Source organism: Tauraco erythrolophus, chromosome 25 (assembly GCF_009769465.1).
Source record: "Tauraco erythrolophus isolate bTauEry1 chromosome 25, bTauEry1.pri, whole genome shotgun sequence".
Lineage (NCBI taxonomy): Eukaryota > Metazoa > Chordata > Aves > Musophagiformes > Musophagidae > Tauraco > Tauraco erythrolophus.
The window spans coordinates 3,426,928-3,440,986 of NC_141489.1; the positions used below are offsets into that span (position 1 = coordinate 3,426,928).

The following is a 14,059-nucleotide window of genomic DNA, read 5'->3' on the forward strand; positions in this document are numbered from 1 at the left end:
GCGCGATGGTGAAAGTCCAGGATTAAAAGAATGATGGGGGGGAAAAAAAAAAAAAAGGGGAAGGTGAGTAGGTGTAGGAAAGGGTTAGGTTCAGTGTCACTACTACAGCCAAACTTGCTCTCAAAAAAAAAAAAAAAAAAAAAAAATCACTGGATTAGGCTAATATAGCAGACAAAAATGAGTGCTGAAAGCTCTAATCCAAGATGACTGTGTTCACAGCAAGAGGAATTCCTGTGCCTCAGCCTTCCCAGCAAGCTTCTCTCCTCCAGGTCTGGAATGACAGCGAAGTCTGGGATCGTTTCTCCGCTGAGCCGACACCAGTTGCAGCCACAAACCACGTTACAAGCTGCTATGGAAGGCAGAACACAAAATAATAATAATAAAAACCTGTTCCATGCCTGTGAGGAGCTCGTTATCGAATATCCTGTTGAGCTGCAGGATGTAAACTGACGATGAGCAGAAACGTTTTTGGAAACCTCAGTGCACGGCCCTACGGTCAGGGTTAACAGCCCACACCTCACCCGAAATTCCAGCCCAGGAAGAGACTCACAGGCTGCTCGGCTGGAAGCCTGAATCAGACTCACAGGTTCACCAGCTCCTGCAGGACAGAAAACGGCCCCCAGGTACCCCAAGGCACGTCCTTGAACCTCTCTCCAGCTCCCCACCTCCTGAAGGAGGAATCCCAGTGCTGACCCAAAGGACCTGGGGACAAACCTGCTTTTAAAAGTAGTTTATTTGGATTTTCCACATCCTTTAATGAATCGCAAATATATTAACAGAAAAGACTTTTTTTTTTTTCCCCTAAGACTGTACAATTTTTGAAATAAAAAGTCAGGAAAAGCAAAAAAAAAAAGACAAATTACATTGTTTCAATGCAAATAGTACACACCACACCCACACTTTGCATTTTTCCATAGTTTTGTTGTAAGAAAATGACAGTTCCCTAATTCTTTTCAGTGAACGCGCTTGCTCTAACCTGGCTGCCAGAGTGCCCTCGTGCTCGCCATCCTTCTCCCTGCCCCTCTTCAAAGAGGGCAAATTTTACCCATTAAATGCTAATTTTGTGTAGCTGTTTAGAAGGTAAAATGGCAGCATGGCCTTAAATGTTACTTGATATTCTTGAGAAAAAAGAAAAATCACTTTTAAGGTAAGATGTACATTTAAAGCAAGGGACAGTTTGAAGTATTAAATCTTCCAGGTAGCATGAACATCCTTTTAACATCCCAGTTGAATTAAGAGCTCTTTCCAGTGCATTGAAAATTTTACTACATTTGCTCACAATTTTTTAGAGACCAAAAGAAAAGGGGAAAAGCCACCTCACCTCCTCCACCTCTGGTGCCCATCTAAACACGAGCAGTTGTTAACAGAAGTCTTGAGAGTAGCACCCGATTACTCCTGCTTTTTGCTCAGAAAATATGTTGGGCCCCAAAAAGGAAGCCAATTAACACGTTAATTGGTGGTGTTCACACAAGTGCTGCCCCCAGACCTTATGCTGAGGTGCTGCTTAGGAACAACTTGGGAGGGAAGCAGCGGGAAGCTGTGGCTGGATGGGAAAACCGCGCCGGGACAGACACGGGTAATGCCAAGAGCACCGTGCGGGAGCTCCACCGTGGCTGCGGATCAGCTCTTGGGAAATCTGAGCCTCGTGTCTTCCTCGGGGAGGACTCATCAGGAGAGGGAATCACCCCAGAGCATCTCTCACCACAAAAAGCCGTGCAAGATTCAGTATGCTCAAGCCAGCTGAAACAGGTCATGATTTTCCAGTTGGTTCATCAACCTTCCAGACAGGAGCTGATTGGAATTACATGGCAGAGGCACAAAGCTCTTAATATATTATCATTCTTCAGATTTTAGAAATTCCTTTTCACGCCGTTAGGAGAGTTTAAGCCTATTTTTCACTGCTTATCCTCCTACTTCCAAAAAAAAAAGTAAATTCAGATAATTATATTTTTGCTCAGCACTTGAGGATTATTTTTCAAATTATAAAGGTGTCTGTGTGGCTCATGACCAGAGAGGAGCTGTGACAGAAGACATGCCTAGTGTAAAACAAGGAGAGAATTTTAAAAAAATTGAAGTTCTAAAGGTAACTAAGAGACCCCTAAAAAACAACACATGAAAAAAAAAAAGAACAGAATGTTAAGACTGATCACAACAAATATGTTGCTATGAAATTTATATAATTCCCAATTTATTACGCATAAATTGCTCTTTAAAACTGCTTATATCATACACTTTTTTTTTTACCATCACTGCATAAAGGGCTCCAATTGTTGCTGCAGAATGCTACAGAGAAAGATCATTTTGGTCTCAGTAACATGGTGTGGCCTTCTTTGCACAGAAGCAGCCTCTGTAGAAGAGGAAAGTGTTCCTAGAGTGAAGATATTAAAGAAGAGCTCAAAAAAAAAGACAAATAATTGCACATTTTTGCATCCTGCTTGGACCACACTTTACAAAACAGTTTTAAGAAGGACACTAATCTCAGACAATTATTTGATGTGTTTGCCTGTGAGGTTCTGATTGGATTAAGGCTTCCACGGTCTTCCCAGTCTATTTGCCTAGAAACACACAGTCACCCTGGATCAAGGGTCTGATGTTTCCACATTAGAGTTGTACCTACATTTCTCTCTTGATTCTGCCCTTTATTAACTTTTATTCTTAAGAAGAGAAGAACAAGTCAAGGGGTACAATGAAAAACGAAGCAAGGTGTTGCTGACTTGTTTCTCTGAAGTACAAAGTAAGCACTGACCTTCCAGAAACCAGGTGAATAAATTAATTCTTGGTTAGAACGTGAAAGCGTTTCATGAAAGCTTTGATTCTGCAATGGGATTTCTCCTGCCACGTTTCCACTCCTGCCAGTTTGCACTCTAAGTAGGGACACCGGATATTTTACGTAGTCTGACACGTTCCCAGTCCTGAGCATGTGCATTGAGTTTGTTCACTGGAGACACTGTAGCTTCAAGGTCATTTACATTCCCTGGCATTTAAGTTACGCTACAAGATGCAAAAGTCTTTAACGGCCTGCATTTGTCAACACCGTCCTTGAACTTGGAAATGAGGTTCAGCACTCTGCTTACCAAGAAAGAACCAAACTAAGACACATTTCTGGAAAAAGAACAAGACACTGCTTCATTAGTACTATCCCCACATCTACTGGCTTCGTTACAGCAAACCACAAGTCCTTCTTCCATGATATTTTTCCAGCAAAGGGGAGTCCAAAAATACTATTTCCTCCTCAGTCACTTTCATAAACGTGTAAGAGCCAACAAGTCAGACTCAGTAGCAGCTGAATATTGCACTGCCATTAACTCTGCGTACAGTTCAAGTCTGAGTGGGGTACTCATGGTGTCAGTGGAGAATAATGACAATGCTGGCTCAGTGATGTGAAGACCCAGGATGCGAAGGAAGGGGAGAACACAACAGTACCAGTCACACACTCAAGCTCAGATACTGGCTTTTGGAGGTTAAAATTCATCACTTTCAACTGCGTGGAGCTGTGTGTCATCTGCATCCGTCATGCTGCTCTCCTGGGATTCGTCTGTGCCAACTTGAAAGAAAAAGAAACACAGAGTAGTTAAACACTACTGGGCTGCTTCACTACAAAGATTCCCCCACTATCAACTCCAGCACATCAAAAGCACAGCAGCAATGGGTTCAGGCTTCCCCTCAAAATGCTTTTAAGCCATATGACTTTTTCCTTCTAGTACGCTGGCCCCTGCCAGCTTGGTCAAGTCCACATAATGCATTCAGAAAGGAACTAACACAAAGTACATATTAACAAACACACTGCCTTCGCCATCTTCTGCTAAAAATCTGAAATCTGGCACCTAGTTAGGTAAGGACTGGTATGGAGGGTTCCAAAACTGCCCTAGGAGCAAATTACCTTCCCACTCCTTCAAACCATAGCAGCTGCCTGAAACACTCACATCAGTTACCCACTGCATTCGTGCATTGCGACCACTCGATTTACTACCAAACAATACTCAATTAGTAGGGTTACTCGCTCCCTGCTCCTGTGATGAAGAGTATTGCATAAGGTATGTAGTAAAAGAACTACTTTGAGTAAATGTCCACATTTCTGACGCTGAAGAATTCCTCTGCTCACTCAGCTCAGATGATGGCTAGCCTAGAGCTTCCAGCAAAACTGAATTCCTGCTGCTGTTTGAATACAGACAGCATGCCGTGCACAGCATACAAGGTACGTGGGGACATGCTGAGAGGCTACCCTGAAATATTTAACTTCTAGACTCGTTAAAATTAGAACAAAGGTAAATATCTAATGAAGGCTGTTCTTCACACACAGAAACATGACCCGAGCCTGCTTTCCATAGTACAATTTAGCATATTACTTGCAAATTCCCAAGTACTTCAGTTGTTTTGTGTGGAGAAACACAGATGCCTTTTATTTCTTTAATGCAAAGACTTTACAAGTTTCCCCACCATGAACACAGCCAGTCCCATGCTGGGCAACTTAGTGCACAAAATGGCTTACACTAGCCAATATATTAAAACCAATTCCCCTCCACCCCAGTACTATCTTAATTCACTTTAGCTTGTCTCTTGTATCCTAAAAGAGTTATTCAGCTGAGACTGTGAAACTGTTCTATAATTTATCTGCACAGCAGGGAAACTGAATTGCTTACACAGCCCAACACTGTTTTATTTTGTTTACATTTATTGGACAGATAGAGTTGATGATTTTTTGTTTTGGTTTGAGTTGTGGTGGTGTGTTTTTTCGGTGCTGTTTAGGTGTGGCTCAGCAATTCCAGTCCTCTGACTCCATCTCCTGGTCAGAAACACGCTCAGCCCCCATGAGCCGAGGTTGGGGGAGAGCCCAACTCCAACAGCAGGGAGAGAAAAAACTCGTGATACTTCAGGAAATGCAGCACAGGAAAAGTTCCCAGTGTTAAAAAGCACACTGTACACAGGATCAATAAAAATCCACGTGATATATCGTAGGAAAACGTGACAACTTTTTCAGTTGAAGATTCAGAATTGCAGAACATAGGATACATCTATTAGTGAGGATCCAAAACCTGCTACATTTTCTTCTTTAGAGGAGAAGAATTAAATTGCTTTTGAGTATTTATTTTCTATCACTATTTCAGTCTGCCTCAAAAGGTCAATGTTCATGACTATCCCTGCTTCACAGAGCTACCCATGCCTTGTGGAATTTAAGCTCATAATAAAAAGAGAAAAGAAATGCTGGCCTTTCCTTTTTGTGGATTATTCCCAAGTAGTATAATGAGAGTGTTTTATTTTCTCTCGATTCAAACGAAGTTGCTTCCATGACTTTTGCCAAAAGCTACCTTTTATGTTTAGCAGACCAAATATTCTTACCCAACATCCAGTTTCTTTAACTTCTGGCAAAGCCTCTACAGACAATTTCAGTTGCCATTCGGCTACCTCAAAAGGATTTGATGCTTTGCAGGGAAGATTTGCAGCTCTGGGAACATCCTGCTCTCCTAAAATTCTGAGCCAGCCACGACTTCTATGAATTTACAGTAGTCATTATCTCTGTCCTACTCCATCTACAGATTCGAAAGAAGCGCCACAATCCTTGATTTCATGCTTACGCAGGAAGCATGAACGAGTTCTTCTGAACGAAGAGCCTCTGGAGTTCTCACTTGCCATGCAGGGAGGCTGAGCAGGATGTTTCACTTATTAAACCTGGGATTCTTCCTCCCACCTAAGTGGAAATACCTCCTTGAATGACAAAGGGTTGGTAATACAAACCTGATTCATAGGGGTAACATTCACTGATTTGCTCTTCTTGAGTTATTGGCTCCTCATCATCTGGAAGGTAACGCTTATCAATGGCCTCTTTGATCTGGTTATTGGCTCCTTTGGGATCTAAGTCCATTGCCCATGAGAAATTCATTAAGGCCAAATGTGTTTGACCCAGTTTTTTATAAACCTAAAAAAAAAAAGCATAAAATGCTACATTTACATGAAGTTGCTACTTGAATGTTTGGACACCCACCATACCAAGCCACACTTAACCAATATTTACAAAAAGCAGCAGAGGATAGATATGAAAGATTTTTATTCTATGAGTCCCAAGGGAAACAGCAAATATGTGTAGAAAGAGTGAGCAAGTGTTTCTATTTAAGACTAAAAAAAAAAAATTAAACCAGCAGCTGACAGATTAGAAACCATAAGGAGGTGGATCTTCAGATACAAATTTCAGCTTTGCAACTCTGCAGCAGGATGGTGTAAAAGCTATTAGTGTACAACCTTTGTATTGTCTTACCCCCTTCCCCAGCCTTTCAATTTCTTGAGTCATTGCAACCCCAAATCTACTTGTGGCTCAGAAAAAGTCCAAAGACTCAGATTTCTCATGTCAGAGGCCCAGAGAATAGTTTGGGAAGTACCACCACACGCACACGTTAATCTGGGACTCTTCCCTACAGCTCTCACACTGAGGACGAGCACAGGCAGGATACATGGTCAGGCAGATTTTCGATCTGACTCAGCATGGCCGTTCTTACAGCCTCAAGGAGCATTTTAATTGTTATTTCATAGAATCTTGGAATGGTTTGGGTTGGAAGGGACCTTCAAGATCACCCAGTTCCAAAGCCCCTGCCATGGGCAGGGACACCTTCCACTACACCAGGTTGCCCAAAGCCTCATCCAACCTGGCCTTGAACACTTCCCAGGGATGGGGCAGCCACAGCTTCTCTGGGCAACCTGGTCCAGTGCCCCAGCACCCTCAGAGGGAAGAATTTCTTCCTTGTATCTAATCTAAATCTCCCCTCTTTCAGTTTAAAGTCATTGCCCCTTGTCCTATCACTACATGCCCTTGTAAAATTTTCAAGACATCACTACATTGCAGAATCCAGCCCATATTTTACCTTCTTTGTCACCATAACTTACACTGAAGTTGTCCTTATCATTAAGGACAGACAAGCAAGTAATTTTCCTGTGTTAAGCATTTAAAAGGTGAAGTACTTCAGTTTGTCAAGACATGACAACTCTAATGTCAATTTAGGCAAGTAGGAGTCAACAAATTTCAGCACAAATCTTTCTAACTCGCTCCAGTTTAAAAAAAAAAATACAAAAATCTTGCTGATTAAGAGTTATCCAGTAGGTGAGTGAGTCTTGTTGATTACTTGATCTCCTAGTAATCACACAACCCACAGAAAAAACCTGCAGAACTTATTTAAAGCGTATTAGCAGAGAAGATGGTGAGGAAGGAGGATTTCTGTTACTAGATTACTTTTCCCTGGCATTAAACAAAGGCAGCTGGAATGTAAAGACAGCTGACAGATTAGTAATATATCTTCTGCTGTACTCTATCAGCCTCATTAAAGTCTCTTCTTGCTTTCAAACTGGTAACTTTCCACAAGTCTTTTGGGAAGGCTGTCAGCTGAAAAGGACACTGAGGCTACTGATGGAGAGTCAGGAGTATTCTACAAGTACTCCTTGGTCAGCATTTCTGATACAACACAGCAGAATGTGATTCAACATCTTCATAGCTACCACATGCAAAAAACCACTGCTGACTGATGGATGGACTATCCATCAAGATTTTAAGGATTTCTATTGATCACATCATTGCTGACATATTGAATCAAGTCTTGCTAGAGTTCTATTTTCAGGGAAAGAAATATGACTGTGTGCATAACCACTGCATCTCTTCAGTGAAGTATCCTTACCAGGATCAATTTCTTGCTTTTTTAAACTAAGTATCTTTCAAGTTGACGGTGAAATCAAAGCAGGCAAAGAATAGCACTGGCTTGGGTTATTTTTTCCTGGTTTGTTTTAAAAAGAACTGAAGACTGCTCCAGCAGTAACTATCTTTTGCATTTAAAAGCTGATCTATAACAAATCTGTGAGCAGCAAGGCTTATTTAAAGCTTTGAAAATTTTTAGAATACTGCTCCAAACGGAAGCAGCTTGGTGACAGGCATCAAGTTTTCTCATTAGGCATGTGTTTCTGCAACAAGGGAAGCCAAAGGACTTATGATCACTTAAGTTTTGCCTACCTTTCCTATTAAAAAGTAAACAAGAGACTCTTTGGGAACAATCTGTTTCAGTTCTTCAAGTTCTTGTAAAGCAGACTGAAAAGGAAGAAAAAAGAGCATAGTAAGCACAAGCTAGCGGTCTGCAACCAGTTATGACATCACTAACCTGTGATTTAGTACTAATGTGAAACGAAAAAAATTCTGGCACTTACATGTAAGATATTCCATCAAGAACCATCTCACAATCTCATGAGAAGCATCTAAAATTCCTTTTACATTAGTTTCTCATTTAAAGATTGTGTATTATAGCACTATTATTACAGAAACAGAAGACAAGAAGCTGACAGTGTATTTATAGTGAGTTAAGTTTTATGTAGTTTATGTGAACAGTGTAACTTTATCAGGCTGAGACTTGTAAGACTAAAGAAAAGAGTCCAAAAGTTTTATTTCCTAAAACATCACTTCACCATGGTCAACAAGTTCCTTCACTAACACATGGGCAATATCATAGTGAAGTATTAGATTTTTTTTTTCCCTCTTGTATTTTCCTGCTTTTAAATTTTAAAAACAACCTGTGAACGAGCACTTTGTCAAGTCCTTAATCTTAATACATTCTATATTTAATTAGCTCAGTGATGAATTTTCAAAAAAGTTCTAGGTAAAGTTTTCCTTTTACGTGTGCACACATTTCTGAAGCAAGATTTCAAAAACCAGACTGCATCTTGTCCTCTGTGGCCAAAAAAAACAGGCCAGAGGACAGCAGTCGCTGGAAAGACAGACTGTGGGAAGATCTCCACTCATTCTAAACAGGGTACAGCTCAGCAGGGGATCAAAAATTTGCTTAGCTGCTTTTTTTCACTTGATAACAGAGTCTTTGAAACTGTTTCTTATTGCTGTAATTGGTCATGAGCAGTTTGCTGAGCTTTTTTTAGTAATTTAGCATAAACTCATGATAATACAGCCACATCTCAGTGACAGCTACAATAATTTCCCCTTCTTTCTTTTCTTTTTCCAAGGACAGGCTAAAATAACAATAACTAAAAAACCATCACCTGTTGGCCCTCGATTTTATGACAATCAAAATTTAACATAGTTCCCTTGGCGAAGGTGGCACTTGTCAAAGCAAACGCTCCATGTTAGTCTCTACAAGACCAATGTCCCAGGCTCTTCCTGCAAGCTCTGATGCTCCCAGTGCTAACCTGTAAGCATTGAGCTTCCAGTGCATCCCTGTTCCTAGCCACAGCAACTTAAAGATAACTTAAGGTTGTCTGCATGTACCAAATCTTACCTTGTATTTTTCATTTGCAAATAATACAGAAGCTCTATGGAATTTGCATAGCGGGTTCTTGGGGTCAATGTTAATGGCTTTGTTTAAAGTGTCCAAAGCCTTTTCAGATTTTTTCAGTGCATGCTGGACCTATTACAGAAAGAGAGAACAATTTTAAAAGGGAAAACAACAGCTCATCTGCCAGACAAGTACAAAGCCATTTCGCTACATTCACTTACAATCTGTTCCTTTAAAAAAAATAAATATCTATTTGTCCAATTCTAAACCAAGTCTTAACAAGCTTTCTTGCAAGAAGAAAAGTTCACCTCACCCTGTCTCCACCTCAAAACACTCTTCCCCACCCAATGGCTGACATAAATCATTAAACCTTTGGCCAGGAGTGAACTCAGTGCCTGTCTCAGTATAGAAGCCAGAAGCTGCTGGCCCTGTAGAATCTGGCACAGCTTCGCTGCCACGTAGATGGCAAAGGAATGCCAGCAGGTGACCACCCACCATGCTCACACGGCCTGAAGTCACCATCACGAGCATCTGAACTGCTCCCCACCTTCACGCAGTCGCTAGAGCGAGGCTGCTGTTTCCTAAGGAGCAACTTCTCCAACAGCCCTGCCAGCTGCACTGAAGGGCTGGTGGCTGAGGAAGCTGCCCGCTACTCAGAGTCAGCTGGGCACAGAGTGGCCGAAGAAGTAAACTGTCACATCTCCAGGCGACTGGAATGAGGACAGCGCAGACATACAGCCAGGACAAAGATACTGCACTCTGAAAGGTGAGACAGGTGCCTCAGCATTTTAGAGAACTGGAAGTGCTGATCCATGTGCTTGCAACAGCAATTAAACCCCACTTAATTTCATATGTATTAAGTATAAAAGCCCCTATAAATACTCTGTTCACATGCATATCTGTACACAGGCTGATTTTCCTATCGCTGTTCTTTGGCTGACTCACAAACATGACCCAACAGTGTAATTCCATTACTGGCTAGGAGTAGCTTGGAGAGAAAGGAGAGTTTCTTCTCTGACATGTTAATCCTGTGGTTACTCATTCACATGGCACTTAAGATCCTCCAATACTCGGAACTTGACTGGCTTTTTTCTGGAAGTGTTCAGAATTACTTTTCTAATGCAAACAAAGTACAGAAGCAGATGAAACCAAAGCAAGGATAGAGTTAAGTGCAATCTACTTACTACTCCAATGTGACACAGTAAGACTGAGCTCTGAGGATTGATATCAAGTGCTTTCTGGAAATGCATTTCTGCTAGACTGAATTTTTCCTGTTTGTAATAAATCATTCCCAACCCGTACCTGCAAGCAGAAAAACAATTCTGTTAAGATTGTATTCTAATCACACTCACCTTTGTCTGTGAATATGACCTAGCAGAAATGGTCTACAGGCTTGCCAGCCCCATCCAGGATGGAAAATGATTTCTAGTGGAGAAAGAGCTATGTCTAAAATTATCTTGTTGTTTTGTTTTTTTCCTCAATTGGGTAGTTTGAAGAACTGGTATCTGGTACACAGGAAGACCGGCTAAACAGTTACAAACTAAATAAAAAGCATACAAAAGTCTCAAGACTAAGCAACTTACACTAGCAGATTTAACTTTTACTGCTTTATGTATTTTTTTTGTCCACAGAAATAGCCGTAAGAAACTTGACAGAATCCTAAGGTATAAAGCAGCAGATGAGACATCTCTCCAACTGCAAGTGAAGAATAAAGAACTAGATGCACGAGAAGGGCTGAACAGAAGAAAATCGCTGGGGTAATACAGTCAAAGAGATCTGTGGAAACCAAAAAGCTCCGATTTTTCCCCCCTTCTTGTAGAATTTCATGTTTAATAAACAGATGAGGCCCACATCTGCTGCAGAACTAGCTTTGCTCTCTTAGAGAAGTGCGGTGGGAGCAGTGGCAGCATCCAAAAGATACTTCTCCAAAAGGAGTTCTGCATCACATGCAATAGGAGAGGGACGAAGCAAAACTTACCATGCATTATAGTGTCTCGGGTTGACTCTGATTGCATTCCTAAAACAAGCTAATGCTTTGTCTAGTTCTTCTGTTAACACAAATTCGTGCCCCAACAGGGTGTAGGCATAAGCATAGTTTGGATCAACTTGGATGGCTCTCTGGAAGAACTTGATTGCAATGTCATGCTCTCGTTGCAAGCTGAAACAGTTTCCTGCAGCACACCATGCCTAGGAAAAAGAGCATTGCAAGATTAGCACACTTTTTACAACTCAGAGTGACTAAGTTTGAGCTGAACAGATTTTTTTGTTCATCCTGATTTACACAATTATATATAACTGCCTCCTAGCTTAAAAAATAACAACAGTAGTAATAAAACAAATTAGTTAAGTCTCATTCCTAAGAGGCAGACAGGCCTAACACACCTTATAGCTGGATAAGCTGAAATACAGAAATTGAGAATCTAAAGACACCCAACACCTTTGTGCCAATTAGATGCTCTGATGACTAATGACTAAAGTTTTCTAGCCTTTTCAACAGCTTCCAATGAACCAGCTTAAGATATTTAAGAACAATGAAGGAGGAAGCAGTACATTCACTTTCACTCTTCAGCTCACTCCAACTGACAAATCTGCAGAGCAGCAATTTTAGCAGCAGCCTCCTCTCTCTCTCCCTCCTGCGCAGCAACCAGCAGAGATGGTAAAGCATCACAGCCCAGCGTCCCGTGCTTCCCCAAGTTTTTAGCATCACTCAAATCACATAACTCTTCTCTACTCCTTGTGTTAGAATCTGCATTTCCTTCTCTCCAGACTATCTTACTGCAACTATCAACCACTTCACTGGTTTCGATTTTCCCCCTATTAGACAAGCTAATAAGACAACACAAACAGGATTCTCTTCTCCAGGAAGAAAAAAATCCTAATATAATCTATAGTTTTCTTAACTCTGTTAAGAACACACTTGCAACGCAGACATTTATTACTTTTACTGTGGCACCCATTAAAAGATGCCTGGCTTTTTGCATATCATAACTTTTTATTACCATACACTCTACTGTTTAATGGACTTCGGCATAAAAACATGCAACATTACGTCTGAAAATAAATTCTAGAGCAAATATGTTTTAAGTGCCAGTGAACCAACTGCAGCAATTAAAAGGTGGTACAGGAAAGAGACGTTCCTTATCTTCACATACTGGCAGTGACAGGAGTGACTGACTAACCCTCGATCTTCCTGGATGAATGGTGCCAATGCAAATTTAAATAACCATTAACAGATAAAAGGTTTCAAGCTGTTCCAGGTAAGCTGACATTCTAAGAAGTCATTTCAGGCATCATCAGTTCAACAGAATCCTGCCACCTCCCTCTCCAGCTTTGCCATGTGGTTCTCACAGGAAAATAAACCTGAACTAGATTAGAGCTCAGACCTTTGTTCTGAATCATTTGATTTTGCCACACACAGTTACCCTCTTTTCATTCAACACCACAGCATTTTATACCTCTGGTGAGTTTTTATCCATGTCCGTCAAATCCTTCGAAAGGACCGAAAGAGCAACATCTTTCTGCAGATGCCACAGCGTAGTTGAATAAATCTCCATGCCTTCTACTCTGTAGTTTTCAATCCTCCTTACTTCTGAAAATATTCTCTCAGCCTAAGAACAGAAATTAAACTTAAAACAAAATTCTGCCCACCACAGCAGAGCACATGATTCAAGGTTAGAAGCTTCCTATGCCCAGAGTGAGCATCCTCTTTGCTTTGACACTACTACACAGAGCTCCAGGTCCCGTGGTGCTTTTAACTTCCCCTTCCAGTGAAGGAAGTGACTACACCCCAGTACAGTTATAGCAAGCAGAAACCCAGCCAGCCCACCCTGCTGCTGATTCAGGTTACACTCATGTTTCTAGCACAGCACACAAGAAGGGCAAAAAAAGTTGCCTGCAAAATCCCAGAGTGTGGTATACTTTTATGGGCCAGTTATGACTACTAGCCCTTGTAACAGGTGACAGATCTCGCATCCACACTGAGTGCTACCCCCCTCCAAACACTGTGCCTAATAATTTCAAGGTAAAAGTGAGCGTGACCATCACTGCAGTAAACACAGCTGCCACAGGGACGGGTGGCACATAAGCGTGTGACAACACATATGAGCTTTACTTCCACCTGAGACAGCTATGCTTCTCATCAACAGCCCACTAATGGAGTCTTTCTGATGCAGATATCTATTTCTTAAACTTAATTTCCAGGTTGAAAGCAGCAACAAGGGAAGAGGGCAAGCTTTAGGAAGTCAGAGTTTGGAGCCTCAGTCTTCAAAATAAGCTATTACGAAGCACGATCTGCTCCATCTCTAATCAGATTGTGGGTACAGTTTAAAAAAAACGCTTCTGAAACCTACTGCATTTGTCTCCTGCACACAGTCTGTCAAAAGCTGTTTTAAAAACTTCTGAGGGAATGGGCACATCAGCCATCAGGACAACAGTGCCAAGGAGAGTTAAACTGCTGGATCACCCTTAACCACCCACTCCTGTTTCCGAAGCGGTTTGACATCACCTCAGCTGTGCCAATGCTGTAATTTCTGAGGCTGCAAAGGAAGTAGGTAATGGATGTGATTGCATTAGCTAAAAAGAGCGAGAGAAGTTTTCAGTTTTAGAACTCAGAATTGTTTCAATGACCTAATTTACAACATTGCAGTACAATTACATCAGCACAGCTTTGGGCAAAGACAGGGAGAGGCAAGGAGACGACGACCCCAATGGTTGGATGCAAGAAGAAATAACATTAAAAGAATCCTAAAACGTAACTCAGCCTCTTCAGGAAAGCTGAGTGACTACTGATGCAGATTCAAGATCTCAACCAT

General features: G+C 41.3%; 1 protein-coding gene across 10 annotated transcripts in view; it reads right to left on the reverse strand.

Annotated features, from left to right (window-relative positions):
- Positions 1–715: 715 nt before the first annotated feature.
- Positions 716–14,059, reverse strand: part of CDC27 (cell division cycle 27) — a 34,768-nt gene continuing 21,424 nt past the window's right edge. For 4 of the 10 annotated variants that reach the window (XM_086626483.1, XM_086626482.1, XM_086626481.1 and 1 more), the window contains exons 13-19: positions 12,704–12,856; positions 11,227–11,435; positions 10,433–10,550; positions 9,252–9,380; positions 7,985–8,059; positions 5,758–5,914; positions 716–3,544 (exon numbers count right to left, since the gene is read on the reverse strand). In XM_086626483.1, the coding sequence (XP_086482609.1) occupies positions 3,462–3,544; positions 5,758–5,914; positions 7,985–8,059; positions 9,252–9,380; positions 10,433–10,550; positions 11,227–11,435; positions 12,704–12,856 (924 nt within the window). In that variant the 3' untranslated portion in view covers positions 716–3,461. Of the gene's footprint in view, positions 3,545–5,733; positions 5,915–7,984; positions 8,060–9,251; positions 9,381–10,432; positions 10,551–11,226; positions 11,436–12,703; positions 12,857–14,059 lie in introns of those variants that run through there. The other 6 variants (XM_086626479.1, XM_086626478.1, XM_086626477.1 and 3 more) reach the window with 2 other exon arrangements.